The sequence below is a fragment of the Stigmatopora nigra genome, chromosome 18 (assembly GCF_051989575.1).
Source record: "Stigmatopora nigra isolate UIUO_SnigA chromosome 18, RoL_Snig_1.1, whole genome shotgun sequence".
NCBI classification, from domain to species: Eukaryota; Metazoa; Chordata; class Actinopteri; order Syngnathiformes; family Syngnathidae; genus Stigmatopora; species Stigmatopora nigra.
The window spans coordinates 2,908,319-2,936,083 of NC_135525.1; the positions used below are offsets into that span (position 1 = coordinate 2,908,319).

Sequence of the window (27,765 nt, forward strand, 5' to 3'; positions counted from 1 at the left end):
ATTTTTGAACTTTAGGAGACTGGTCTTTGCTAATCTTAGTGTACAACATTGAGGGTGTGTCCTGTGGACATATGTGTGGGCAAAAAGTGGTACTGAAATATGTCACCAGAGAAGTGGTCTAAGTCTTCAAAGTGGGGACAACTGAGACGGCTCATGACCACCAAGGGGCACCAAGTTGAAGCATATTTGCGGCACACGTGAAACATTTCAAATATCCAAGATCAACGTATCACTTAACGAACAGCCGTCACAGCTTGTTTATGTTAGGCGTAGCTGTTGGCTTTACTCATAAGATCCTGATGATCCTGTTGAGAGCCGGATTATCTTTAAAAGAGCCAGATGTGTGTTCACAAATAAAATTAATAAGTACAAAAAATGATCGCACGCCCGCATTGTGAGTATTGTGCTTGGGACAATGCCATGTCAAGGTTCAAACGAGACATTGTTTATCCCCAAGAGGAACCAACAGACTGGATCTAATGTTACTGTCATGCAATCTACCAGTAGTACATTGCGATCAACTGGTTGATCGCAATTAATTTATTGATCCCCCCGGTCTACAGGTTACATGACTCAAACACATCATCTATAATCCTTTCAAAAAGCATGAGATATGGATGGATGTGTTGGTGTGTGTGTGTGTGGGGGGGGGGGGGGGGGGGGGTTACGTGTGGGTGTGTGTGTGTTAAGATTCTCTCGCAACGTTTGTCCAAACCGTGCAACGTGGTGACTTGATTTTTTTTTATGGAGGCCAGAAATGGCTGTCGGATCCTAATAGGTGAGTGATTAAATCACCTTATATAAGTGTGTCAACTCAATGTTTTATTTGTTAAAGCTGAAAGTTGATGTATGAATCGTTGTTTTTACATGATGTGCCCTAAACGTAGGACGCCTTCCACGTCATTAACAAACGTAATTTTTTAAAGAATTTCCGCCAGCGAGTTTCCAGGTACTCCCAGAACAGTTGTGATGTTTTTTTCTGTCGTGATGGGAGTTATAAAATATCCACCTCGCATAAATCACGCTGTATCTATTCTATAATAGTGTGTATGCGCCTGAAAACTCACTGGCAGAAATTACTCCGAAAATGACGGTTGTAAATGATGTGGAAAGGCGTGTAAAAGCACTATAAGAGTTCGGTTTTGAAAATACTTACTTAATTTTCTGTCCATCTCCTCACATCTCCTCACTTCATTCACAAACTTGCGTTGGAACACATTCACGTCTGGATTAAGCTGTTGATGAAAATGGTTTTGTCAGGAGGGAAGAAATTAACAACATAACAATAGGTTCTGTCATAAAGTTGGGACAATCCTTAGCGGCTTTTATTGTTTCACTAGAAATCATTTCATTATTAAAGTAGATTCAAACAATTTGTTCTCATTGGTCATTGATGTGCTATGTGCATATTTAGCTTTGCGTCTAGAAAAAAATCCCTGTATTTACTAATAACAAAAAAATGAATTTAGTTTCTCCTGTTGGTTTGACATGCATCATTGAAGGTTGCAATTACCGTATTTTCACGACTATGAGGGGCACTTAAAATTTCTCCAAAATAGACAGTGCGCCTTATATCTCAGTGCGCCTTATATATGGAAAAAACTGAAAACGAAAAATGAAAAACCACCACTGTCGGATATTAAAAAAACACAAACGCCTGAACTGAAACAATACTGTTAAATATGCAGATGCCATCTTAGTTTACAAAATATCTCATCATATAGCTCCTACCCCACTGCAAGATTTTATACAAAAAAATCCAAAACATCAAGAATGGCTGGCTCTAGAGGTGACTGTGTAGTGAGTGCTTCATACCTGGAAGTCAATAGCAATTACCGTATTTTCACGACTATAAGGCGCACTTAAAAGTCTTCAATTTTCTCCAAAATAGACAGTGCGCCTTATAATACAGTGCGCCTTATAATACAGTGCGCCTTATAATACAGTGCGCCTTATAATACAGTGTGCCTTATAATACAGTGCGCCTTATAATACAGTGCACCTTATAATACAGTGTGCCTTTTATATGGGAAAAATGTCATTCATTGAGGGTGCGCCTTATAATGTGGTGCGCCTTATAGTCGTGAAAATACAGTAATTGTCCTTTTACTAGGGATTATGAATATTTGTTGATCATAACACACAAAAAAACAACATTTTCAGAACATTTACATAAAAAGGGGAAACACATTGATAGGATGAGACAATATTACAGGCTGTGCTCAAATGAGGACAGTGAGTCAAGGACATTTTCAACAAGGCTGCTCCTAGTGCGCGGGTGTTTACAAGGCATTTAAAAAAAAAAGAAAACACCAGAGATAATTTACTTGGATCTTTTAGTGGATTGGCTCGGTGTTGTTCTGCATCTCACAATCGCTCATTTTTGCCGTGTTATTGCCCTTTAGTCTTCATGCTCCGTGTTAGCATCTATTGCTACCCAAGCTAAAAACACATTTCCTTATCATCCTCTTCTTCTCCTGAGCGTTTGTCTGGAATTTGCATTCATGATGCTGCAGAGACTACATTTCCTGAATGTACTAAGGAATGAGCCCAAAAGATCATCAACTGCCCCCTACCTACCCTGTCCAGCATCTACTAATCCCGGTGCCTTAGAAGGGCAGAGAGCCTTATAAAAGACGATACGCATCCACCATTTCAACCTTCTGCCCACTTTAAACAGTACCTTTCACATTTTGTGTCTAATTGTGAGTTTTTTACTTATCTCTTTGTAAAATACATTGTTCAGGAGTTGTTCTTTTTCAAATATTTACTTAGATGCAATATCAAGTTTAATTGTATATGAAATAAAATGTACTAACTGAGGTCCTGAATACAGTAACTTATTGTAACATGGTCAAACCCAATAATATTAAATGAAAGCTCTGCCAGATTGTTAATTAAGAGTTAGTTACTTTAATTACCTTTTATACCATGATGTTGGTATTTGGTATTATGAAATTACTCATCATGTTTCATACCAAACAATCATTTGGTATAATTAGATTCGTAAATAAAGAGAGTAAGATTTCACACAATCATTATTACTTACATCTCTAAACTGGACCATGCCAAGTTCTCCCAGTTCACTGACACAGCAGTAAGCTGCTTCCGACTGGAGAAACAGCTGGGCCAGGGTCATCTCCTCACTCCTGAATAATTCCCCCATGATGTCGACCAATCAACTGTATATATCCTATTTATAAATGACAGAAAGATAAAGTACATTATATAATTACTTTGAGAACATGCATTAAACATTCTCACTGAACAATCGGAACATATAAAAAAACAATTCAAGTATCCTGCCATCACAGTTTTAAGTATTAACTTAGGCGGCATGGTGTTCGACTGGTTTGCACGTCTGCTTCACAGTTCTATGATCGAGGGTTCAATCCCTGCCGGATTCTAAACTTCCTGTGTGGCTTTTGCATGTTCTCTCCATACGAATGATGGTTTTCTCAAGGTACGCCTGTTTCCTCTCACATCCCAAAAACAGGCATGGTAGGCTGGTTGAACACCCTAAATTGTCTGTAAGTATAAGCATGAGCATGAATGGTTGTTTGTATCCTTGTGCCTTGTGATTGGCTGACAATCAGGGTGTCCCCTGTCTACCCAGCGACCCTAGCAGGAAAAATGAATGGGTATTAACTTGTTGGAAGCCATTGACAGTGATGGACGTCCAATATATTTTTACTGTAAGCATGGCAGTGAACCCTCGGAATTAACACAATTTTGATTTTGTGACAGGCAAAAGTGTGTGAGTTATTAATTATAGAGTGTGACATGCCAAAGTGTGTAAGTTATTAATGATAGAGTGTGACAGGCTAAAGTGTTTAAGTTATTAATGATTGCATGTGTGACGTAAAACTAGTTTTTGATTGGATTGTTATCAGTGTTCGATTATTGGTGCCTTCATCCAAATAGCAAGAGTAATATGTCAAAGTATGTATCGGTATTCAATTATTAATGTCTCGGTGCACATAGGTTGAGCCACGGGAGATTTTTAGTCATTACAATAAAAGTTGGTTTGAAGACAACAACAACTGACCACTGTATGATTATTTCTCCCCGCGTTTAAAGCAATATGAAAATGCAGGGTGCAACAATTTCTCTATCTCATTTCATCATCAGGAGACAAACAACCATACACACTCACACCGATACCTGGGCGCAATTTAGAGTGTCCAATCAGCCCACCATACATGTTTTTGGAATGTGGGAGGAAACCGGAGTACCCATAGGAAACCCACAAAGACCCAGGGAGAACATGCAAGCTCCACATACGTTGACGTGACGTGGATTTGAACCCAGGACCCCAAAGCTGTGAGGCTGACGTGCTAACCACTCGCTCCACCGGCCCGCCCACAACTTGTTTTTCATAATTTGGGATAACATCATATAAAACTAGTGTGTAAAACAAAATCCTTTTTGGCGCTCCTTTCGCTTGTAGCTTAAACAGTTGAAGCACAATCAAAATACAGTCCAGGCCATCTGTCGTGAGCATCCTTCCTCTGCAGCACTGCCCTTCACTCAAGGACGCCATGATGCTGCTGGCTTCCTTCTCTATTACAGCATCACTGTCCTCTCACAGGCAGATAATTAAATACTGTACATTTTTAACTGTCATCACGTTATTCAAAACCTAAATGGAATATGGTTTAAAATTCTGTCAGTGATTTGTATTTTTATGGTGGTCATCACGTCAAATATTAGGGAAAACGAAGCGAAAAAAGAATACGGATGCTAAGTAATATTTTAATGAATGTTTACATGATACTTAACATCACCAACAAATTGGATTGACTTACCAATAAAATGTGCAATTCCGTAGATTTGTCTCCTCTCAAACTCGAGGGATGCTACCGTCCTACACTCGCCGAGTGTCAAGTGTGATATTCTAAACAACAAATCCCGCGTCCGTTACAGAAATCAAAATAAAAGCATATTAGTCATGGGAAATTATACATCACGTTAAAAGACATTTCTGTTAGGTTATTATTCATTGTGTCATGGCATACGAAATTTAGTAGTAGTGTTCATCACTTACCTTACTTAGAACGTTTTATTTTACATCTAAATTTCAAAATAAAATATGAGTATAATAATAAAAATAATTATTATTTTTATAATTTAACATATATATATATATATATATATATATATATATATATATATATATATATATATATATATATATATATATATATATATATATATATATATATATATATATATATATATATATATATATATATATATATATATATATATATATATATATATATATATATATATATATATATATATATATATATATATATATATATATATATATATATATATATATATATATATATATATATATATATATATATATATATATATATATATATATATATATATATATATATATATATATATATATATATATATATATATATATATATATATATATATATATATATATATATATATATATATATATATATATATATATATATATATATATATATATATATATATATATTTATATATATATATATATATATATTTATATATATATATATATACACACATACATATATACATACATATGTACATATATACATATTTTGTGGGGTTTGAGAAGCTCTGTTCTAATGTATCTATGTAACTATTCCAACCACACTGATAGGAAAAAAGGGTTGGAACCACAAAGCTAGAGTTGGAGAGTCATTTTTTTTCTTTCTGTGTCCATCCCATTTGTGTATGGGGGGGGGGGGTAAAGGGAGGGGTTTAAATGAAGGGGGAGAGGCAAATGGAAAAAAGGAGAGTGGCTAAGAGAGAAAACACTGTTGGTTGCAGCTTGACTTAAAGGTTTCTCTGCCCTGTGAGGCATTCACATCCCAGAGCTCATGTGGTAATATCCAGCTTTGTTTGGCACCACCTCCAAAGTGGCCTGAACTCAGGGTTTCACAAAGACAGAGAGTGAATTTATGCCTGGATCTCTACTCGTAAAAGAGTTCCAATAGAAGGTGAGATATCCAAAAGCAGGAAAGAAGAGGAATAACTGAAGAAGGCTGATCTCTTCACTTAACCTTAAAACTTCACTGACATAGCAGCAATGGAAGCACTGGAGATCCCAAGTGCTCAGATAGAGCCTGAGTCCCTGACTGAGATTTCAGAAGATGACATCAACATCTCTAACTTAGACTATGAAGATGATATCCTTGCAGCAGCAAAGAAAGAGCTGTCCAACATGGAAACCGAAGGGGATGCTGCCGAAGACAATGATGAATCAGGCAAGCCAGACCAGCAGGTGAATGGGGTGCTAGTACTATCTTTGCTTGACAAGATTATCGGCGCTGTGGACCAAATCCAGCAGACCCAAAGTGGACTTGAGTCCAGGCAGCAGGAGATGGAGCGCTCGGTGACCAACATACAGGGTGAGCTGACTAAGCTGACCAAGAACCACAGCACTACATCTAACAGCGTCAACAAAATGATGGAAAAAGTGCAGAAAGTGAGCGTTAATGTCAAGACTGTGAGAGCCACCTTAGAGAAGCAAGGAGGACAAATCAAGAAGCTGGAGACCAATGAGGCCGAGTTGCTGAAGAGACGCAACTTTAAAGTCATGATCTACCAGGTGAGAATTTGTTTTCATGTGTGTCTTATTTTTATTGAAAGGTGCTGTAATGTCGAATGTATGGGTGTGGCACCCTCGTGACCAAAACTTTAAACTTCAGAATAAAATAAAAAACTGCTCCATAAAATGGAAACAATATTTTTTTGGAAAGTAAATTCGGAATTCATTATATATGTACAGTAAATGCTGGTTTTGAATCTTATGGAAGACAAAATACAACAAATGCAGGTAACTTAAAGGGTGTGGTTAAAGTGATATCGCTGTTGTGGATCACTGCTTCAATTTACTGTCGTTTTAATTTATTTTTATATTATTTAAAAATATTTGTATAATGCTGATTATTATCATTAATATTCATATAAATGAAAACAGAATAGAGGGCGACCTGGCGAATGAGTGGTTTACATGTCGGCCTCGCAGTTCGGAGGTCTTTGGTTCGAATCCAAGTCAGTCCACCTGTGTAGCATTTGAATGCTCTCACAGGGCTACCTGGGTTTTCTCTGGGTACTCCGGTTTCCTCCCATATTCCAGAAACATTAATGGCAAGCTCTCTAAAAATGCCCCTGGGAATCAGACTCACAATCATACCATAACCAGCAGGAATAAAGGCCCTTGATTGATTTTTTTTTAAATCTCTCTTTCACAAATAGACCTGTCCAAGATAGGTAAAAGCATAACAAACATGGTAACAGACATACTGCCACCAGTGGGAATCAAACCCACGCCTACCTGCACCAATGCCAGGCAAGTGAACCACTACACCATCAGGCAGCCCAACTTATGAACAACTTAGTTTTTATTATCAAGCATACTTCTGGCTGTAAAAAAGAAAAGCTATCGTGAGCTTTTTTTATAAATTCAGATGTTGCCTTGCCCCAAGGGTGTCAAACTCGGGTTGGTTCGCGGGTCCCAAAAACATCAACTCGATTTCATGTGGGTTGGACCATTTTAAATATAATATTTAGATTTTTATTTTTTGTATTGGATTATAAGAGCTGGATCAAAAGCCCTAAATATTCAGTTTTTTTTAAAGATATAAAAAAGTTTATTTGAACTTTTTTTCTTAGTCAGGGAAAACATCTAATAATATTTTTTTTCATTTCAAATGGAAACTATTTTTTCAAAAATTATATTCAATATTAAAGTGGAAAACCGAAAATATTTTTTGATATTTATTTTTAGATTTTACAAAATGTGTTTTGACCTAAAAACACCAAAAGAAAAAAAATGATAAAATTGCAATTATTTATTTTAAAAGGGGAAATAACGAAATATAATAAAATCACGAAATATAATAAAATCACAAAATATAATAAAATCACAAAATATAATATATATCTATAATCTTGAATTTGATCCTAAAACAGAAAGTTGGCACTCATGATTTACTTACTCGGGCCGCATAAAATGAAGCGTAGGTCCAGATTTGGCCCCCGGGCCGCCACTTTGACAACCGTGCCTTACCCTAACCCTGCCCCACCCTTAGCATAAACTGTTTTAGCACATGGAATCCACTTCAGGTGTCTTCCAGATATTTTCCTTCGTTACCACGTGATGGATCGACCTGATGGATACAAGCCTTCACATGTGAGAATGCTCACTATTTGTCAAAGTCAGACATAATCCTTTTGAAAAGAAAATTGTCTTTCCCCATTTTCACAAGAAAGCTGGAAAATACCACACAATTTTAAAGTTTTAAAAGTAAAGTGTATTTAAGATAATGCAGGAGAAAGAGGGAGACAAATACAGTACTGTATTTGCAAAGAGCTTTTTGGATGTTTTTTTCCTTTGAAGAGAGTTGAGGGGAGCCCAATTTCTTTTTTTAGCCACTGAGGCAGCAGTGTGATGTATAATGGCTTGCAGCTTTTTTACACAGTGGTGCAAGAACATTCAGAGTTTCCACCCTTGACTCAGACATGTCTTGGGCCAACCACACACTCTCTTTCTTTCGTTCTTAATGCAGCTGCTCAAATAAGAATTCCTTTTAAATACAGTCTTCCCTCGCTACTTCGTGCTTCAGCTATCGCGGACTCAGAGCGTCGCAGATTTTTTTCAGGAAAAAAATAATTAAAAATTTAAAGATATTAAATTAAAATTATAAATTACATCATTTTACAAAAGGTGGAAACAAAATATTCAATAGGAATTAGTAATTGCATCAAAAAAAGGCCAAAGAAATGGTCAATAACATGGTGAGAGTTCAGGAATCGCATTGATGACGTCATGGCTGTTTACAGGCGCATCTTCACAGCCCAAAAAAAACAATGTTTACAACTCCCAATAATGATGTTTCTTGCGTGCAAAAAAATGCAGAAGATCCTCCATCCGGACTACTATGATGTTTTGGTTTGGTGGTGCTTTTGTGCACGTGCTACACGTTTCTTTAAGCATTTTTGAAGGGGCACCCCCACTTCACGGAAATGCACTTATTGGGGATGGTCCCGGTCCCCATTAACCGCGATAACCAAGGGGACACTGTAGTCCACGCACAAAGAGTGTCTGAAAGAACTTTTTGACAAAAGTAATAAACTCACTTTTTGTTCTCCAGTACAAAAATCTTAACCAATTCTAAACAGAAGGTGACATTCATTCATTCATTTTCTGAACTGCTTATCCTCACAAGGGTCGAGGGTGGTATTGGAGCCTATCCCAGCTGACTTTGGTCACCAAAAATTGGTGGGCAGCCAATTGTAGGGCACAAGGACAACCATTCACACAAACTCCTACCTTTGGGGCAAATTAGAGTGTTCAATCAGGCTACCCTGCATGTTTTTGGAATATGGGAGGAAATAGGAAAACCCTCACAAGCACAGGGAGAACATGCACGCTGCAAACTGTGAACCCCAGAACTGTGAAGGTGACGCGCAAACCACTCATCCGACTGGCCACCCTCAGAAAATCACATTTTCTTCCTAAACCCATCAAATTATGCAAAAATGAATAGCCTAAGATAAACATGATGAATTTCCAAACATAATTTTACCAAGATGATTCAAGTAGTTAGTTACCAGCAATGTCATAATTTCAGATTCAACTTCTTTAAAGAAACATACATAAAAAAACAAATAAAAATAAAGCAATGCTCAAATTTCTTTGTAATGCTGTTGACCTAAACCACTTTATCCTGGTCGCGGGGGGTGCTTGAGCCTATCCCAGCTGACTTCGGACCAGAGGTGGGGAACACCTTAAATTCGTGTCAGTTTGTTTCAAAATGTAATTTATTTGAACATGAATTATAAAATACAATGTCATTTTAGGCTTAATTTTTTATCACAGTACAGGCAGAGCCCAATAGGGTTTACATTTGAGATTTTTCTTCTTTAAATCTTACCATAGCTTGCATATTTAACCGTTTCAAGGACAATAGTAACTGCAGTAGACATTTATTAAAAAAGGATCGTTACCATAATTCATTCACTGCAAGTCCAGTACATAGAGAATGCATTATTATGGGTTATTAAGGGCAACAGACATCCATTTAATTTCAACAGCAAGACAATGGAAGCAATCATTCGTTATTCATTAATGAATTCATTCATTCATTTACCATACCACTTATCAAGGCTCAAGGGGCTTCTGGAGCCTATCACAACCAACTATGGGTCGAAATGCTTCTGTTATTCCCAACTCTTGTAGACCAAGAGTAAGTGAAAGACATGGTGGGCACAAAACTCAACTGGTCTGTATCCGAGACAAACACACTGCTGGACATATTCTTTCATTTTACGTACCGCTGATCCTCACAAGGGTCACGGGGGGTGCTGGCGCCTATTCCAACCAACTATGGGCACCAAATGTCCTCCGCAGGGGAATTTTGTGAGAAATTAAACATGTATTTCAGTATACAAATGCTTTGTCACTGCATTCCAACTCAATGCTGATGCTCCATGAGGGCAAGCAAGCTCCTTTATCCCAAATAGGGATATGTGCAAGATTGACACCGTCCAATGCCAACTGATAGAATGAGATAAACAGAGACGACTATTAAGTGCAGGGTACAAATTGGTAACCCTAGATTTCACTTCACATCACTGTGATGGGTGAAAATGCTTAACTCTAGGAGGTGAACGTAAACGTACTGAAGTATCCCATCCCCACTGAGCTGGGAGTGGTTGGGTGTGTTATGATGAGGAGCAAAAGACCATATTTAGACAGCTGATTCATTGGACAAGCAGCCATTGTTCGCTGTGCAAAACCTCTTCCTCCTCAACAATGTGGAACCAATTCTTTTCTCCCACCAATCACTCTATATTTTTCCTCCGCAAGCAACCACACCCTAACCAACTCTAAACACCATACCATCCATTGCCCTTATTCTTGCTCCTTAACCCAAATTTGAATATTTACCAGCCAGGTTTTCCTGAAGTGGGAGTAGTAATAAGATAATCTTTAAATATTGTGAGTTATGCTTATGTTAATGGTAAATTACAGTTTAACAAACCTCAGGTAATTAAAAAAACAATAACCTTTTGAGCAAAATGATGATTTTAAATGTTTTGATTGTGAGCAAATTGTTTAGCCAATGAAAATATGACATAAAACTGTTGGCTAAAAGCCAAGAAAACTGCTAAATCTAATGTAAAGTGACATTTGTGGTACAGTGTTTCCTTGCTACTTCGCGGTTCTGCTACCGCGGACTCAGAGCTTCACGGATGTTTAAAAAAAAATATATATACAAATATTACATTGAAACAACATATTTTACAGTTTTTTTGTTATAACATGAATTTCACTCTCTATACCCGTACTCTATATGGTGTACTGGGGGGGGTAAAATTAAAAAAAATATACATTTTTTTAAAAAAAAATAATAATAAAAAATTGGAATTAAATTCTAATAAAGCATTTTTGAAGCGGAATCCCTACTTTGCGGAAATTCACTTATCGCGGGTGGTCCCGGTCCCCATTAACCACGATAACCGAGGGAACACTGTATAATAATCGGACATAGGCTTTGTCATCATCATTGACTCGACAAAAGCCTATGTGATCATACCCAGCTGCGTATGACGAATTTGGTAATGGTATGTTGTTGAAGTATGTCATTTTTTTTCAATAATATAAACATCGTTCAAAAAAGGTAGCTAATTATTACCACTAATATCCAATTTGCACAGCTGCTATGCAAGATAAATTAGCAAAAATGCCTTTAAAACAGGAATAAAAGTGAACCCGAAACTTAAAACTATTATTTTCCTCCAAACATGAGATTATCTTAAAATCCCTTTTCTGTCTTCTACACCTATAAAAATCATGAGGACTTTGCGACACTAGACAGAACACCCAGTCAGGGTTATAATTCCAACTGTATCATGAGCAAACCACCTCCTCTTTCACAAGATGACCCAGGCCCAAATATGGCCATCATTGTCTAAAAAAGCTCTGGGCTAATTTTACAAGACAGATTATGTGAAATGGTCTTTCAACAGAGACCAGTAAACTATTTTTTTCTCCTTTTTTTCTCTCAAGAGTACAAATGTTGTGTGAGAAAAAAATGGTAAAGTAATAATTGAGAGCACAGAGACGGTGCAGGGCAAAGATTTAAAGTATGGCGACAACGTTTAGTAAGAGGGGTCTAAAAATAGCCCCTATCACATAGTTGTTTGATTGTGAGAAGGAAAGAAGCACTGAGAATGTGTTCCTGTTGGCTTAATGAAGATTTGAAACAGGAACTGAATAACTTGTGATGACATGAACATCACAACATAAGACTGTTTAAATTGATTATTTCCTCAGGGAAAGAATTGCCCAGACAAAGAGTATTTAATCGAAATATTTCATGCAGCAAATGTCGAACAAAACCTGATTTAATCTAAAATCCTGATCATGAGCATCTGATCAATAAAATATCTAGATTCGTTGGCACTGTTTTCCATCAGTGTGGTACTCATGAAATGGCAGATACATTTTAATTTTCCACTATATACCATGAAAAGATTGGCAAAACCACCCTTAGAATTTTGAATAAGTTTATTTTAAACGATTTCAATTTTTCAGTTAGTGCAGGGGTGTCAAACTCCCTTTGGTCTGCGGGCCGAATACAGCTTAATTTGAGATCAAGCGGGACGGACCAGTAAACTCATTGCAAAATGACAGAACTAACAATAAGCCCACTTTTTTCCTTTGTATTAGTCACTAATACTAATAATTAGTGCAAAGAATGAGTAAATTATCAAATTGTTTATTAAAAGAATTTTCCTTTTTCTCTATAAAGAAGAGAATAACATGAGAACATAAATAAATGTCAATTCATGTTGTCTGCACGTACTAAAACACTGCGCCCCTAGCGGATAATACAAGAACTACACATTTTAAAGAAAATTTATATATTTTTTATACAATGCAGCTTTCTTCCCAGGGCCGTACCAAACCACCAGACGGGCCGGATCCGGCCCACGGGCCGTATGTTTGACACCCCTGAGTTAGAGAGTGGCCATCTCTATAGTAATTGGAAAACCATGCAAAGTCACATTATACATTTATATAGCAACATAATAATAGTCCTAAGACGCTTCATCAACCCACATTTGACAGACAAATTCAACATCGGATCTGGAAAGCCAAAAGACCAAGAAAAATCCATGACGACCGTCTGGAATTTGCTTATATTTGTACTATTGAAAATGTGTCAAACCCTTTAAACAATATACTTGTTTATTTCTTCACTGTTGCACACAAGTCAGATGAAGATGACTCATATTCCCAAGAAGCAGTTACATTAAACTGTAATCACATTTTGTCTCCTCATATGATTCCATTGTTCATGTGATTTTGGTGATAATTCATTAGAAAGGCTTGTGATATTGGCCTAAAAACAAACAAAAGATGTGTTGTGATAGAGCAGACTGTATGAAAAATCTCTATTTGATCTTGAAAAAGGGAATTTGAGGTAGAATTTTTCAGTTTGCTTCTAAAATCAGATTTACTTTGAAATGCTAAAACGTCAGATGATCTTGCGATCGTTTTTTTTTTTGTTTTTTGTATGTGTTGGTGGTGATCTGTGTACGTAATACAGTGTTCCCTCGCTACTTCGCGCTTCAGCTATCGCGGACTCAGAGCTTTGCAGATATTTTCAGGGAAATAAAATAATAAAAATTTTAAGATATTAAGTTAAAATTATAAATTACATGATTTTACAAGAGGCGGAAACAAAATATTCAATAAGAATTAGTAATTGCATCAAAGAAATGGTCAATAACATGATGAGAGTTCAGGAATCGCATTGATGACGTTCTGGCTGTTTACAGGCGCATCTTCACCGCCCCAAAAAATAATATTCACAACTCCCAATAACGATGTTCCAATATCAAAAAGCGAAGACGTTAGAAACTAGTAGTCCTAAAGCAAATGAATGCTCAATACTGGACCCAGCATTCTTGGCATATCAAAGTAAACTGAAGATTGCAAACACAAACAGCAGTTGAGGAAACAAGATTCCTTTCCACCTTTATAAATCTAACCATTAATGCCAGGCTCCTCCATTGTTTTTGAAAAGACTAACACGAGGTAGCCATGGCAATGGCTATTGTCATCCCACTCTGGGTCCAGGACACTGTTAGTCAAGCTTGGGGAAATGTACATAATATAGGCTAAGTTAGGTCTAGATCAGGGGTGTCAAACTCCCTTTGGTCTGCGGGCCGAATACAGCTGAATTTGAGATCAAGCGGGCCAGACGAGTAAACTCATTGCAAAATTGCATAGAACTAACAATAAGCCCACAATTTTTCCTTTGTTTTGGTCACTAATACTAATAGTTAGTGCAAAGAATGAGTAAATTATCAAAATGTTTATTCACAGAATTTTCCTTTTATATTATGAACAATATATTATGAACAAGAGAATAACATAAGAACATAAATAAATGTCAATTCATGTTGTCTGCACGTACTAAAACACTGCGCCCCTAGCGGATAATACAAGAACTAAAAATTTTAAAGAAAATTCATTTTTTTTATACAATGCAGCTTTCTTCCCTGGGCCGTAACAAACCACCAGACGGGCCGGATCCGGCCCGCGGGCCGTATGTTTGACACCACTGGTCTAGATGATAACAACAGTGATTGTAGCATCAAAACCAAATTGTATATAGTAATATTCACTTGAAGGAAACACGGGGAAAAAAACATTTTTTTATTACAATACTGGTCAGAAAATCATTGAATTAGGCCAGGTGTGGGCAAACTATTCCACAAAGAGCCACATTGGATTCAGGTTTTAGGTCCAATCCATCAAGGGGACACTTTTTTCCTAATCTGGTGTCCTATAAGTGCAATCAGTAGATTGTGGTCAGGTGCTTCTTGTTTTCTGCAAACATCTCATTGGTTAAAGTGTCAACAAAAACCTGCACCCACAGTGGCCCTGAATTAGGCAATACCATTAAATTAGGTTCGTCATATTGATTTTCTTTACTCCAGAATACATTTTCATGTACAAGTATGATTTGTATAATATGTGTATCAGTGAGTACCGACATGAAAGTACTTGATCAGAATACCACAGAACCAAAGTATGTAGGAAACGCAATCTCCAGAGACAGCTGACAATGGCAAGCTGTGTCTTGCAGGAAGAGTTAAAAGACAGAATACTCCACAGCTTCCTCACTTAAGCATGTCTGCAACCTTGGAAACAGTTCAGGAAACCTTTATTTTGTGTTAGATTCATGGCAGCATAAAAACAGGGTTGCTCTGGTTAAGTTCACAAAATAAGTGTGTGTAAACTGGATTGGTTTGAGTCAACAATTTGGAGGTCAACACAATCTTCTTGGCCAATAGCTTTAAAAAATACACCAGAGGTGGAGAGAAAATGTATTCGTAGCTGTTAGGGTTATCTGGAACTAAAACAAACTGAAATATTTGTTATGTTGCCATGGTGCTTATGCTGATCTGTCTTATTCACACTGATCTAATAGACCACATTTAGAATTCTTTCCTACAGTGGCTACAATGTAACTAAAAAGGAATTAGAAAACTAATGTAGGTGTGGAGTGGTAAGGAATGAAAAGAATTCATGAATGTTGAAGAAAATGGAAAAAAGAAAATCAGATTTAAAAAAAAAAAGGAATATAAGAAAGAGGGTGGTATGTTGGGAGGAGCAGAGAAGCACGATGCCATGCTTCAGTGCAACAGCAGGCTGGGTGACTCATCCCTGTCTCTCCCTCTGAGGGGGGAGCTGTGGCATGCCATCACTTTATATAGCAGTCTTTTTCCCCTCTGGACTCATCTCTCTGGCCAAAGGGAACTACTGGGAAAAAAATGCTAGCTACCTCCCAAGATTGACCATTACTTTCTTTCTCATGTTAGTCTTACGAGCAATGTCTTTCCCCAAAAGCTATACACACACTCAACATTATTTAGACTTTTTTTCAGAAAGCTTTAACAAATCTATATTTAACTTGAAAGTCTTCCAGTTGCATTTGTTAAACTGAGGATTGGAAGTGTTTTTTTTCTAATCGTGTTTTTAAAATGTATTTATTTTTCAATATTTACTAATTCAATTACTCTCAGGCTCCCAATCAAATTGGATTGATCGTCTTTCTTAATCAATGGCAGTGAAACTTCACTCAATACCAGACTTCCCAGTTTAAATGGATTTGATGTTTATAACTATCAATGACAGTGAATGTGTTAAAGGCTAAATGCAACGAAATAACCTACTGGAAAAATTCCAATAGGTCCAAAATACAGTCGTGTTAAAAAGTTTGGGAATCCCTGATCATTTTCAAAATTTTTCTTAATAAATCATTGGTTGTTCTCTGTAAATATATTGGAAACAAACACAGTGATATTTGAGATAGTAAATAAATAATTTACACAAAGTGTGCAGTAATTACTTAAACAAAAAAGGCAGGCGGATAAATGTTCAGGGGTCCCAAAACATTTTCATACGATTGTATATATAATTATATTTACATTACTGAAACAAAAAAGTCTCTCATCTCATTTTCTGAACCACTTTATCCTCATTAGGGTCACAGGGGGTGCTGGACCCTATCCCAGTTGACTCTGGGCCAGAGGCAGGGGCCAACCTGGATTGGTGGCCAGCCAATCGCAGGGCACTAGGAGACGTACAACCATGCACTCTCACACTCATACCAAGGGGCAATTTAGTGTCCAATCCAATAAGTCGAGGAAACCCACTCACATAAAATTAGAGTGTCCAATCAGCCTGCCATGCATGTTTTTGGAATGTGGGGGGAAACCAGAGTGCCCAGAGGAAACCCACACAGGCCCATGGAGAACATGCTAACTCTACAGAGATGGACATGAACTGGATTTGAACCCAGAACCCCAGAGCTGCGAGGCCAACACACCAACCACATGCTCCAACCACATGCTCCACCGAGCCGCTCTACCAAAACAATACATAATATTATTTTATCCAATGATTAGCAGCAACTAAGACTCAGAGTGAATATCAAATGAAAATCATTGTAAAAATGTGTTGTTGACAATTGAGAATGCAAATGACTTAATACCGCCTGACATCATTTACGGCAGGCCCAGACTCGATTCCCGCTGGTGGCAGTATAATTGTGAGTGCGTATGGTCGTTTATCTCTTTATGTGTTCTATGGCTGACTGCCGACCAGTCTATAGTGTAGTTTGCTTTTCGACCAAAGCCAACTGGGTTAGGCTCCAGCAACCCCTGCAACCCTTTCGAGGATGCGCGGTATGGAAGATGAAATGAATGAAAAATTACTCATTACTGTGTGAACAAATTCAAAATCTATAATATAACACTCTTCAAATCCAATTTATTCCACAGCAAACAAAGTTAATGTTCGTAAAATACATCTTGGATCTGTCTTGAAGAAACAAGATTTATTTTTTTATACAAGGTTGTAATTCCATTACCATTTGGCAGGCTGCACGTGTTTATGAAGTCATTGCACTTGAGTTCTAAGTTAAACAGGAATAGGTTGAACAGGTTGATTTAGTCTGCCAGTATAAAATGGAAATATCGTGTCCCACATTCAGTTCCTCTTTACATCACCAGTTAAGTCATGACGATTCAGTGTTTTCCGGGATTTACTGGAAAATCCCACAGCATGTGTGCGACACAGTGTTTTCGGTGTAAGGCGTGTAATGGAATGTGTACTCCGACACTGGACAGTACTGAGGTTGCTCATGCAGGTTTACACAGTTTTATGCACACTCAGAAAGACATATGGCTTAAATTTAGCAGCAAAGGAGTTCGTGCTAGCTGAAGCTAAACAGGAAAACAGTAACAGAGAGGGTTGTGTTATGACGGGATTCCACTACGCAGAGCTGATGAGAGGTTGCAGTGTGAGCTGAGGATAGAAAGCTTCCAAAAAGTATACAAACAGTAGCTCACATGCAAGTTGGACAACAGAAGTCATCAAATGAATGCATATTTAGAGATTGTTCTACATCAATTGTAATAACAAAAAGCATAGTTGATGAACACAGAAGCATTCATTGATTGTTACATATCATTTGTACATAGAACATTTAAACCAGCGGTGTGGAACATATGGCCCGCGGGCCGGATCCGGTCCGTCTGGTGGTTTGGTACGGCCCTGGGAAGAAAGCTGCATTGTATAAAAAATATATAAATTTTCTTTAAAATGTGTAGTTCTTGTTTTATCCGCTAGGGGCGCAGTGTTTTAGTACGTGCAGACAACATGAATTGACATTTATTTATGTTCTTATGTTATTCTCTTCTTTATAGTGAAAAAGGAAAATTCTGTGAATAAACATTTTGATAATTTACTCATTCTTTGCACTAATTATTAGTATTAGTGACTAATACAAAGGAAAAAAGTGGGCTTATTGTTAGTTCTATGTAATTTTGCAATGAGTTTACTGGTCCGGCCCGCTTGATCTCAAATTAAGCTGTATTCGGCCCGCAGACCAAAGGGAGTTTGACACCCCTGATTTAAACTGTGCAGTTTCCGAATTCACACATAAACCAGCTCTAGCATGTTTTAGAGCAAAGATTTTTTTTTCCGAGTACCACTTCAAAAAGTAATTACCAAAATATGCCCTTTCAGGGACAGTAGTCATCTATTCAGCAGGTACCACGATGTTTTCTTATTTATTGCCAAACCAGGTCACACAGTGTAAGTTGTGGGAGTTATTAAAAGAAGAAATTTGAAATTGAAACCCTCTCCTGCCGGCAACGGACACCACTCTATTTTACCTGGGAGGGAATGAAAGCGATCAAACGAAAATGGATTGTACATTTACGGTTGACAAGACAATTGCAAATACACGGGTCACACGAGAAAAGGAGAATCAGACAGACGGAGTAGGTGAAATACATTCGCAATTACGCGGACAGGACACACAAGGGAAAATACCCTCAATGACCAAACCCCAACTAAACATGTACCATATACCGTATTTTCACGACTATAATGTGCACTTAAAAGTCTTAAATTTTCCCCAAAATAGACAGGGCGCCTTATAAGTCCAGTGCGCCTTATATATGGGAAAAAATGTGCCTTTCATTGAGGGTGCGCTTTATAATGCAATGCGCCTTATAATGTGGTGCGCCTTATATATGGAAAATACGGTTTTTAGCTTCTACAGTCAAGTTTGAAATAGAATAAGGCTGGAAAACAACAAAATCTGTACTGGCACTGATAAATGCGAAAACATATATTGAATAAACAATAGTACTTCAACCAATAGTCGCCTCCACACAGAATAAAAAAAATCCTAAAAAACGAACTGTATTTTCACGACTATAAGGCGCACTTAAGTCTTAGATTTTTCTACAAAATAGACAGGGCGCCTTATAATCCATTGCGCCTTATATATGGAAAAAATTAAAATGTGCCATTCATTGAGCGTACGCCTTATGATCCAGTGCGCCTTATATATGGGAAAAATGTCATTCATTGAGGGTGCGCCTTATAATGCAGTGCGCCTTATAGTCGTGAAAATACGGTAGTTACGATTCACCTGAAAAATGTTGTTGAAAGAGTGCAAAAACACATGCCTAAAGCTAGGCATGCCTTGTGATTAATATTGTTGTTTCTCAGTCCCTGCAATGATTAGATACTATAATGAGTCATTGCACTCTGGAACATTCATGATTCTGGGTTTAAAATCACGCAACCATGTTTTAATACACTTTGCCGACATAACTTAGATGTCTTTGGTAAACATGACCTTGAAATAGGAATCCTGGCTTGCCTGACCAACCTCTTTGAAGAAAACGGAAAATATTTGCTTTGCTGAAATTCTTGCTCAAGTTTTAGTGAAGTCAGTAGGGCTTCTCAATCGGTCGAAACATTGTTGTTAGCAACATGGCCACTTCAGTTTGGGAAAATCACTACCCACATGAAAAGCGGTGCCCACGTTGTCAAAAGCCTGACTAAAACATGTGGCATGTGGAGTTGAAAGCCTTTGGATGTGAGTCATTTTTAGCAAACCATAAGAAAGTAATTTTCTAGAAAAGGAATAAATCAGAAACTTTTTTATGAAGTAGTAGAAGTGGAAGCACACAAAGAATTTCTCTCTGGCAGTTTGAGATATTAATTTAAAATTACAACAAACAAGCCAGGATAAAAAAAGTGCATTCAATAACATAATACATCAAGAAAATCGAATAAACACACTTACACCACAACTGCATACTTGATTTGTCTATTTTCCATGGCTTAGAGAATGTACCTTCCTGTCTTTGGCACAACAGCTTCATAGAAAACAATGTCCCATTAAATTAGCAGGTTCAGGAAGTCAACAACATGGCAAATGCTTGAACATTCCCAGATACTCAGTACATGTTTCATTTATAAGATTTGAATGCAATGATTTGTCATGTGTATGAATTAGTGAAACACTGTCATATAGCAGAAATCCACAATACGCCGCAAGTCATAGCAATATATCGCATTGAAATAAAATGTCTCTCTCTCATCTCATCTCATCTCATTTTCTGAACCGCTTTATTTTCACCATTGTAACGGGGGGTGCTGGAGCCTATTCCCAGCTGACTTGGGGCCAGAGGCGGGGAACACCCCGAATTGGTGACCAGCCAATCGCAGGGCACTAGGACACAAACAACCATTCATGCTCACACTCATACCTTGGAGGAATTTAGAGGGTCCAATCAGCATACCATGCATGTCTTTGAAATGTGGGAGGAAACCAGAGTACCAGTCAATAACCCACGCAGGCCTGGGGAGAACATGCTAACTCCACACAGATGGACCGACCTGTATTTGATCCCAGGTCTCCCACTGTGAGGCCAAAGCGCTAACCACTTGCCTCACTGGGCCGCGCGTAATAAAATGTGTGATATTTTATAGAAATTGTTACTGCAGTTTTATTTTCCACAAATAATGTTGGGCGGCCCGGTGAAGTGAGTGGATAGCACGTCGATCTCACAGCTCTGGGGTTCTGGGTTAAAAAATCCATGTCACGTGTGGAGTTTTCATGTTCTCCCGGGCCTGCGTGGGTTTCCTCCGGGTATTCCGGTTTTCTCCCACATTCCAAATACAAGAATGGTAGGCTGATTGTACACTCTAAATTGCCCCCAGGTATGGGTTAGTGAGTGTGCACGGTTGTCCGTCTCCTGGTGCACTGCAATTGGCTGGGCACCAATTCAGGGTGTCCCTGCCTCTGGCCTGGACACAGCTGTGATTGGCTCCAACACCCCCCACGACTCTAATGAGGATTAAGCGGTTCATAAAATGAGATATATACTGTAAACTATTGCTGTAAACAAAATATTTTAAGTAAAAATGCTACCTCTTGATATAGTGATGTAATTTCTGAGAAATTACTTTCGGCTGGCTTCTAGTTTGATAAAATAAACGTCAATTTTTTTCATTTTCTAGGAAAACCTTTTTAAAAAATATTTTAACTTCCTAGTAGCCAGCGGAAGACAGGGGAGTAGCTTCCACTTGCGAGTTTCAGCCTGGGTTTTCACATTTTTATTAACTTACAAAAAAAAATGTAATTCACAAAAAAAAAAAACATTCTCCCAGAAAAATGTAGTGATGCCGCGATATTTGAAGGATTACTGTATACAAGTATAATGAGATTTAAAGCTGTCACCATGTAGTGCACAACTAACAACAACAAACAAGCAGAAAAATAAATAAATAAGTAGTCCAAGTGAGATCAGCAGAATGGATTGGCCTTGTTTCATCAGAGGTCTATTATGTGTTCCATGGTTTTGGTGACATTCAATGGCAAGTTGTTGAGAGCACACCACTCGCTGTACTATAAGTACAGTGTTCCTTCGCTACTTTGCGGTTCAGCTACCGCGGACTCTGAGCTTCGCAGATTTTTTTTGGAATTTAAAAAAAATACAAATATTACATTGAGACAACATATTTTACACTGTTTTTTTGTTATAACATGAATTGCACTCTCTCTACCCGTATTCTATATGGTGCACTGTATACAGGGGTGTAAAAAAAATATATATATTTTTTTGGGAGGAATTAAATTCAAATTAAGCATTTTTGAAGGGGCATCCCTACTTCGCGGAAATTCACTTATCGCGGGTGGTCCTGGTCCCCATTAACCGCGATAACCGAGGGAACACTGTAGTATTCAACATGGGTAAGTGGTACAAAGTGACTAAAGTGACAATAAGTGTTGATTAGGTCCAAGGTGAAGAACTCGAGTTGTTACGAGCAGATTGCCGTCAAGTCTCTCTCTCTCTCTCTCTGAGTAGACGGTAAATTAGAACCAATAAAAAATGTTTTTCAATTGTAATATGCTGGTTTGGTGTTTTTTCAGAGGGTGGGTATGAATTCATGTGTTTAATTTTGTTCATTTCTATGGGAAATTTTGATTTGAGATATGAGTAAATTGACATACGAGCTCGGTCCCAGGAACGCATTAAGCTCGAATCTCACGGTATTACTGTAGTTGCTAAATAAGTTTCTTTTTAAAGCTTGTCTGTGAAAGAGAAAAACATATTTTTGTGGCCACCACCCACAAGTAAAAGCTTGCTTTTCTCTTTAATAGAATATCTTATATTTATTTCCTAACCGATGTAGCTAGAATTCAGGTATCACATTAATGTTAGATCATCCTTTATTCTTTGGTTTTTGTTGCAAATTTTAGGAGGTGACTTATCATCAAAACTGGAGCCAGAATTTCAACAATGCAAATATTTTCCATTTTCCTTTCAAAGCAGCTGCTCAGGAAAGCCGGGATTCCTCTTTCCACTCAAGATATTGCAATACAATACCTTCATAAAACCACCCTCAGAGAACAATAGAAAGGAGACCCTTTCCACTTTGTGCCCCACCCTAATGTCCCTTGCCTCCAGCTCCCAGCTTTTGATGGTATCAAAGCAGATTTCCACTTTTTCACCTCTCTGAAGCATCATACAATTTGGATTGGGACTTAGTTCATGCGACAGCAGAGTAACATAGCTTCCTGTGTCTTTTGTTCAGAAAATTCTGTTCCTGTTTTGAACCACCAAAGAAAAACACACAACACTGAAATATGTTGCCTTTTACGGGTACATTCACTGCCAAGTTTTATCCCAATGGAAAAAGGAAGTCCTCCCACTCCTTGCACATCTTTTCCATCCCTTCATTAACAATCCATAGTGCATTGTATTCCAAAGGTGAAGGGTCACAAAACCTAAGTAGGAAAAAAGGCTTCCTCATCTGTAATGGTGGGTTAAAAGTGAGAAAGATGATTCAATGACTGGTTGAGAAAATATGGGCAATGGAAGAAGGAAGGCATCCTGTGGATTCTTCACCACTGTGGCATTTCTTTTCAGTTCAAGTTCAGAAAATGAATGAATGAATGAATGAATTAATGTTTATGTTGATCACCCGATGATCCTTATCCTTATTTTTTGGCTTAGTTTTCTCACTTTTCCAAAACATGTTGGCCAATCAGTGCTGCGAGGAATTTATATCTTGAATTTGAACAAAAAGATCACATTTTATTTTACACTAAAGTAGGTTTTGTTGATTGTGCATATGAAACTGGTGGGGTTTGATAGCTCCAACAAAGTTAAGAACCACTGCTAGATTTAAGTACTCGTAAGTTAATTGGGGAAAAAAGCTGCTCACTTTTTTTGGAACATGCAGTGACAGGTAATAGTCACATTATCTATCAATTTGAACACAACGGAATGTGTTGGAGCAGCTTTGCTTTGGAAGTATGATAAACTTGCACAGTGCTTTCGCCAAAGGGATTTTTCCATTGCCCAACCTATGTTAGGTTTAATACATATTTCCCTCTGTAAATCTGCCCTCTAGCAAGATAGGAATGAGGAAATCCTCTAGTCTTATTAACATAAGTGAATGGCCTCCCTTTAGTCATTTAGTTTTTATATCCATCCATCCATTTTCCATCGATCCATCTATCCATCCATCCATCCGTCTGTCCATCCATCCATCCATCCATCCATCCATCCATCCATCCATCCGTCCATCCGTCCATCCGTCCTTCCATCCATCCATCCGTCCATCCGTCCATCCGCCCATCTGTCCATCCGTCCATCCATCCATCCGTCCATTCCGTCCATCCGTCCATCCGTCCATCCGTCCAACCGTCCATCCGTCCGTTCCATCCATCTGTCCATCCGTCCATCCGTCCATCCGTCCATCCATCCATCCATCCACCCATCCACCCATCCACCCATTCGTCCATCCGTCCATCCATCCATCCACCCATCCACCCATCCACCCATCCACCCATCCACCCATCCACCCATCCACCCATCCACCCATCCACCCATCCACGCATCCACACATCCACCCATACACCCATCCACCCATTCGTCCATCCGTCTATCCGTCTAGCTGTCCATCCGTGTCCTAGGGTGTAGTAAGCCTTTCGCCAGCAGTCCACTTGGATAGACTCCAGCAAACCCCTTTACCCCTACCAGGATACACGTTATGAAAGATGAATGAAGGTGAATGAATGAATGAATCTTTCTCTATGAAATATTCATTCAAATACATTCCCAAACCATGTATTGCACTGATTCCAAATTAATCTACTATACGCAGAAACATTTTTTGGACAAAATTAACAAATGGGCATTGTATTTTATTGTGAGTTTTTACCACAATTGCATGCTGTGAAGAGTAACCAGCATAAAAAAATATAATTGATAAAAGATATTATGCAGTATCTGATACTGTTCTCTAAATCAACACAATTAATTGCATTAACTGTTTGTTTTCTTCTTCTTCACAGGATGAAGTCAAGGTTCCCTCAAAGCTCAATGTATCCAAATCCATGCGGGTATCTGAGTCTGTATCAGGAAGCAGAGGAGGAAGTATGCTGGAGCTCAAGGAAGCGACAGAGGAGACTGGAGAAGAGGTGGAAGAGGGGGAGAAGGAAAACAGGCCCACTATTGACCTTTCCTCAGATGAGGAGGGAGTGGAAATTGAGGATGTCCTAGAAGAAACTCGTGCTGCTCGTATCAAGCGCAGCAGCCTGCAACGTGTACAAACCCTGAAGACAGTATTCTCCAAAGAGAAGATGGATAAGACCAAGGCAAGAACCAAGGAGAATCTGGTGAAGACCAAACAGAAAACCAGAGATAATTTAGAGAAGACAAAACAAAAGACAAAAGCAAATCTGGAGAAGACCAAGCAGAAAACTAAGGAGAATATAGAGAATACTAAGCAAAAGGCTAAGGAAAACCTGGAGAAGACCCGACACAACATTGAGAAAAAGATGGGGAAGCTTGGAACACGCATGAGCGTTAATCCTGAACGCAAGCAGAAGCTCCAGACGTCACGTGATAAGATGCAGAAAGCCTTCACGCCAGATCATGTGGTTTATGCTCGTTCCAAAACTGCTGTGTACAAGGTTCCTCCATTCACCTTCCACGTCAAGAAAGTTCGCGACGGCGCTGTTGAGGTTATCCAAGGCACCGAAATGGTGGAGGTCTCTCAGAATGCTGAGCCTTTAAATGAAGTAGAAGACGAGGTTGAGGAAGAAGGTGTAGAAGTGGAGATGGAGATGATGAACGGTGGTGATGATGAAGATGAAGATGAAGAGGAAGAAAGCCATGATGTCTTAGATGATGACGAGGAAAAAGAAAGAGACAGCGACTAGATAATGTGCGATTGAACAGATCCATTCTATTCTCTTTCAATTTACTTTACTTTTGGAACCCTATACCAAAACACATACACACACACACGGCACCTCAAAGTCTAAAAGCAGTAATAGCTTCAAATTAAAGTAAGAAACTTGGCAAATATCAAAGTTTTTGATACAAATTATTTGACAATACCCTGTATTGTGGTTTGACCATTCTACCATTCATAAACTTAACAGATGGTGTGTGCTAATTCACTAATTTTACATGTTTTAGTTTTTGTATGTTACTTTTCTTTGTACTACTAAACAAGCATTGCTCCAGATGGCAAGTCATATAGAAAAACAGTTATTATACTTGGTTAAAACTAAGAATTTGTGAAGGCAGTGTGAAACATTGACCAAAAATATATTTAGATAAATATAATATTGTAATTAGGGCCATAATCTTTTGCTGTTTCATAAAGCTCCAGTTGCCCATTTTTAACTTCTGGGGTGTCCCAACTATGGCCCACTGCTACATTTTTATAGGTCCACAAAAAAAAACTTTAATATTGTCAAATAGGAAGCTTAAATTCAGCCAAAATTCTGTTGCACTTCTCCATTTTTAACACTAGATGGAGCTAGTCATTACAAAAGTGGGAACATGTTGAAATGGACATAGGAAACTGAGGGCATAGCATTGCCAATCCACCCAGTAAAAAATGTTCAGACATATTTCACTGTCAATGGCAAATAATGAGTTAATACTTCAAAAAATAAAAGGATATATTTTACTCCCATTTTTTTTTTGTTTAGAAAATGGAATTGGGAGCATTTCATATTGACCTTGGAGCCTTTGATTTTTCCAAAATCAGCCTGAAGAGAAGAAAGATTATATTTTTGAGTGTCTGTCAGTATTTGTAACTGCCAAATGTGCATTGGGTGTGCTTTTCTGCCCCTTTCAAAATTACGTTAACATGATGGAGATGAGCTGAGTTATTTACTTGTTTGACACACAATCCGTTTTGACTTTGATGGGATAATTTGCTTCTTCCCAGTTAAAATTTGTTGGACTCTACCGCTGCCAATGAGTTAAATTAGTTATTTGTAAGGGTTAAAAAAAATTCATGATTTGTGCCTGAAAAGACGAAACCAATTTTGAAGGATCATGTTTGTTAAGAGAATACATATCAGCTTATTCCAAGGTCCTTAGTTTTGGTTTCACTTTTTATATTCTTGTTTTAATTGCAAAAAAATTCTTTCTCTGTCTGTATTTTTTTTCTTTCTATGAACTGTGATGAGGACCAACATGTTGAGCAAATTTCAAAGCACAACGCAGACCAAACTGACCTGTATTCTGAAAGCAGCCTGAAGTTGCACAAAATGAGTCTGAATTCAGTCTGCCACTGAAGCTTAGTCATTTTGCCAACATTCTGTCAACTCCACATTAACAATGCAGTTCACAAAAATAGTAAAATAGGAAAACACATTTGTCTGGCATATGTGTATTCAATTGTTTAATATTTGTTCACACCCGGTTTCCTCCCTCATTCCAAAATACATGCATGGTAGGCTGATTGGACACTCTAAATTGCCCCTAAGTATGGTTGTAAGTGTGCATGTTGTCTGTCTCCTTGTGCCCTGTGATCAGGGGTGTCCTCTGCCTCTAGTCCAGAGTCAGCTGGACTAAGCTCCAGCAGCCCCTGTGACCCTAATGAGGATAAGTGATTCAGAAAATGAGATTTATATATATATATATATATATATATATATATATATATATATATATATATATATATATATATATATATATATATATATATATATATATATATATATATATATATATATATATATATATATATATATATATATATATATATATATATATATATATATATATATATATATATATATATGTATATATATATATATATATATATATATATATATATATATATATATATATATATATATATATATATATATATATATATATACATAAATAAATAAATAAATAAAAGCTTTCAAGCATGGGAAAGGGAAAACTTGGATGTCCTGTAGTAATAAAGGCTGGGGGAACTACAGAGAAAAATCTAAAATATATTAAAAGACAAGTTCCGCTACTTTTTCTAACTCAGTAACA

At 37.6% G+C, this 27,765-nt stretch overlaps 2 protein-coding genes across 3 annotated transcripts in view; one reads left to right on the forward strand and one right to left on the reverse strand.

The window, feature by feature from the left end:
* Window positions 1–4,920, reverse strand: part of atp6v0a1b (ATPase H+ transporting V0 subunit a1b) — a 29,976-nt gene extending 25,056 nt beyond the window's left edge. For both annotated transcript variants that reach the window (XM_077738192.1, XM_077738191.1), the window contains exons 1-3: window positions 4,809–4,920; window positions 3,050–3,193; window positions 1,157–1,235 (exon numbers count right to left, since the gene is read on the reverse strand). In XM_077738192.1, the coding sequence (XP_077594318.1) occupies window positions 1,157–1,235; window positions 3,050–3,166 (196 nt within the window). In that variant the 5' untranslated portion in view covers window positions 3,167–3,193; window positions 4,809–4,920. The remainder of the gene's footprint in view (window positions 1–1,156; window positions 1,236–3,049; window positions 3,194–4,808) is intronic.
* Window positions 4,921–5,814: 894 nt separating this feature from the next.
* On the forward strand, window positions 5,815–27,358 carry cavin1b (caveolae associated protein 1b). The gene is made up of 2 exons (XM_077739264.1): window positions 5,815–6,625; window positions 24,783–27,358. Exons 1-2 carry the CDS (start codon window positions 6,104–6,106, stop codon window positions 25,650–25,652), a joined length of 1,392 nt encoding a protein of 463 aa, XP_077595390.1. The 5' UTR covers window positions 5,815–6,103; the 3' UTR covers window positions 25,653–27,358.
* The last annotated feature ends 407 nt before the right edge of the window (window positions 27,359–27,765 follow it).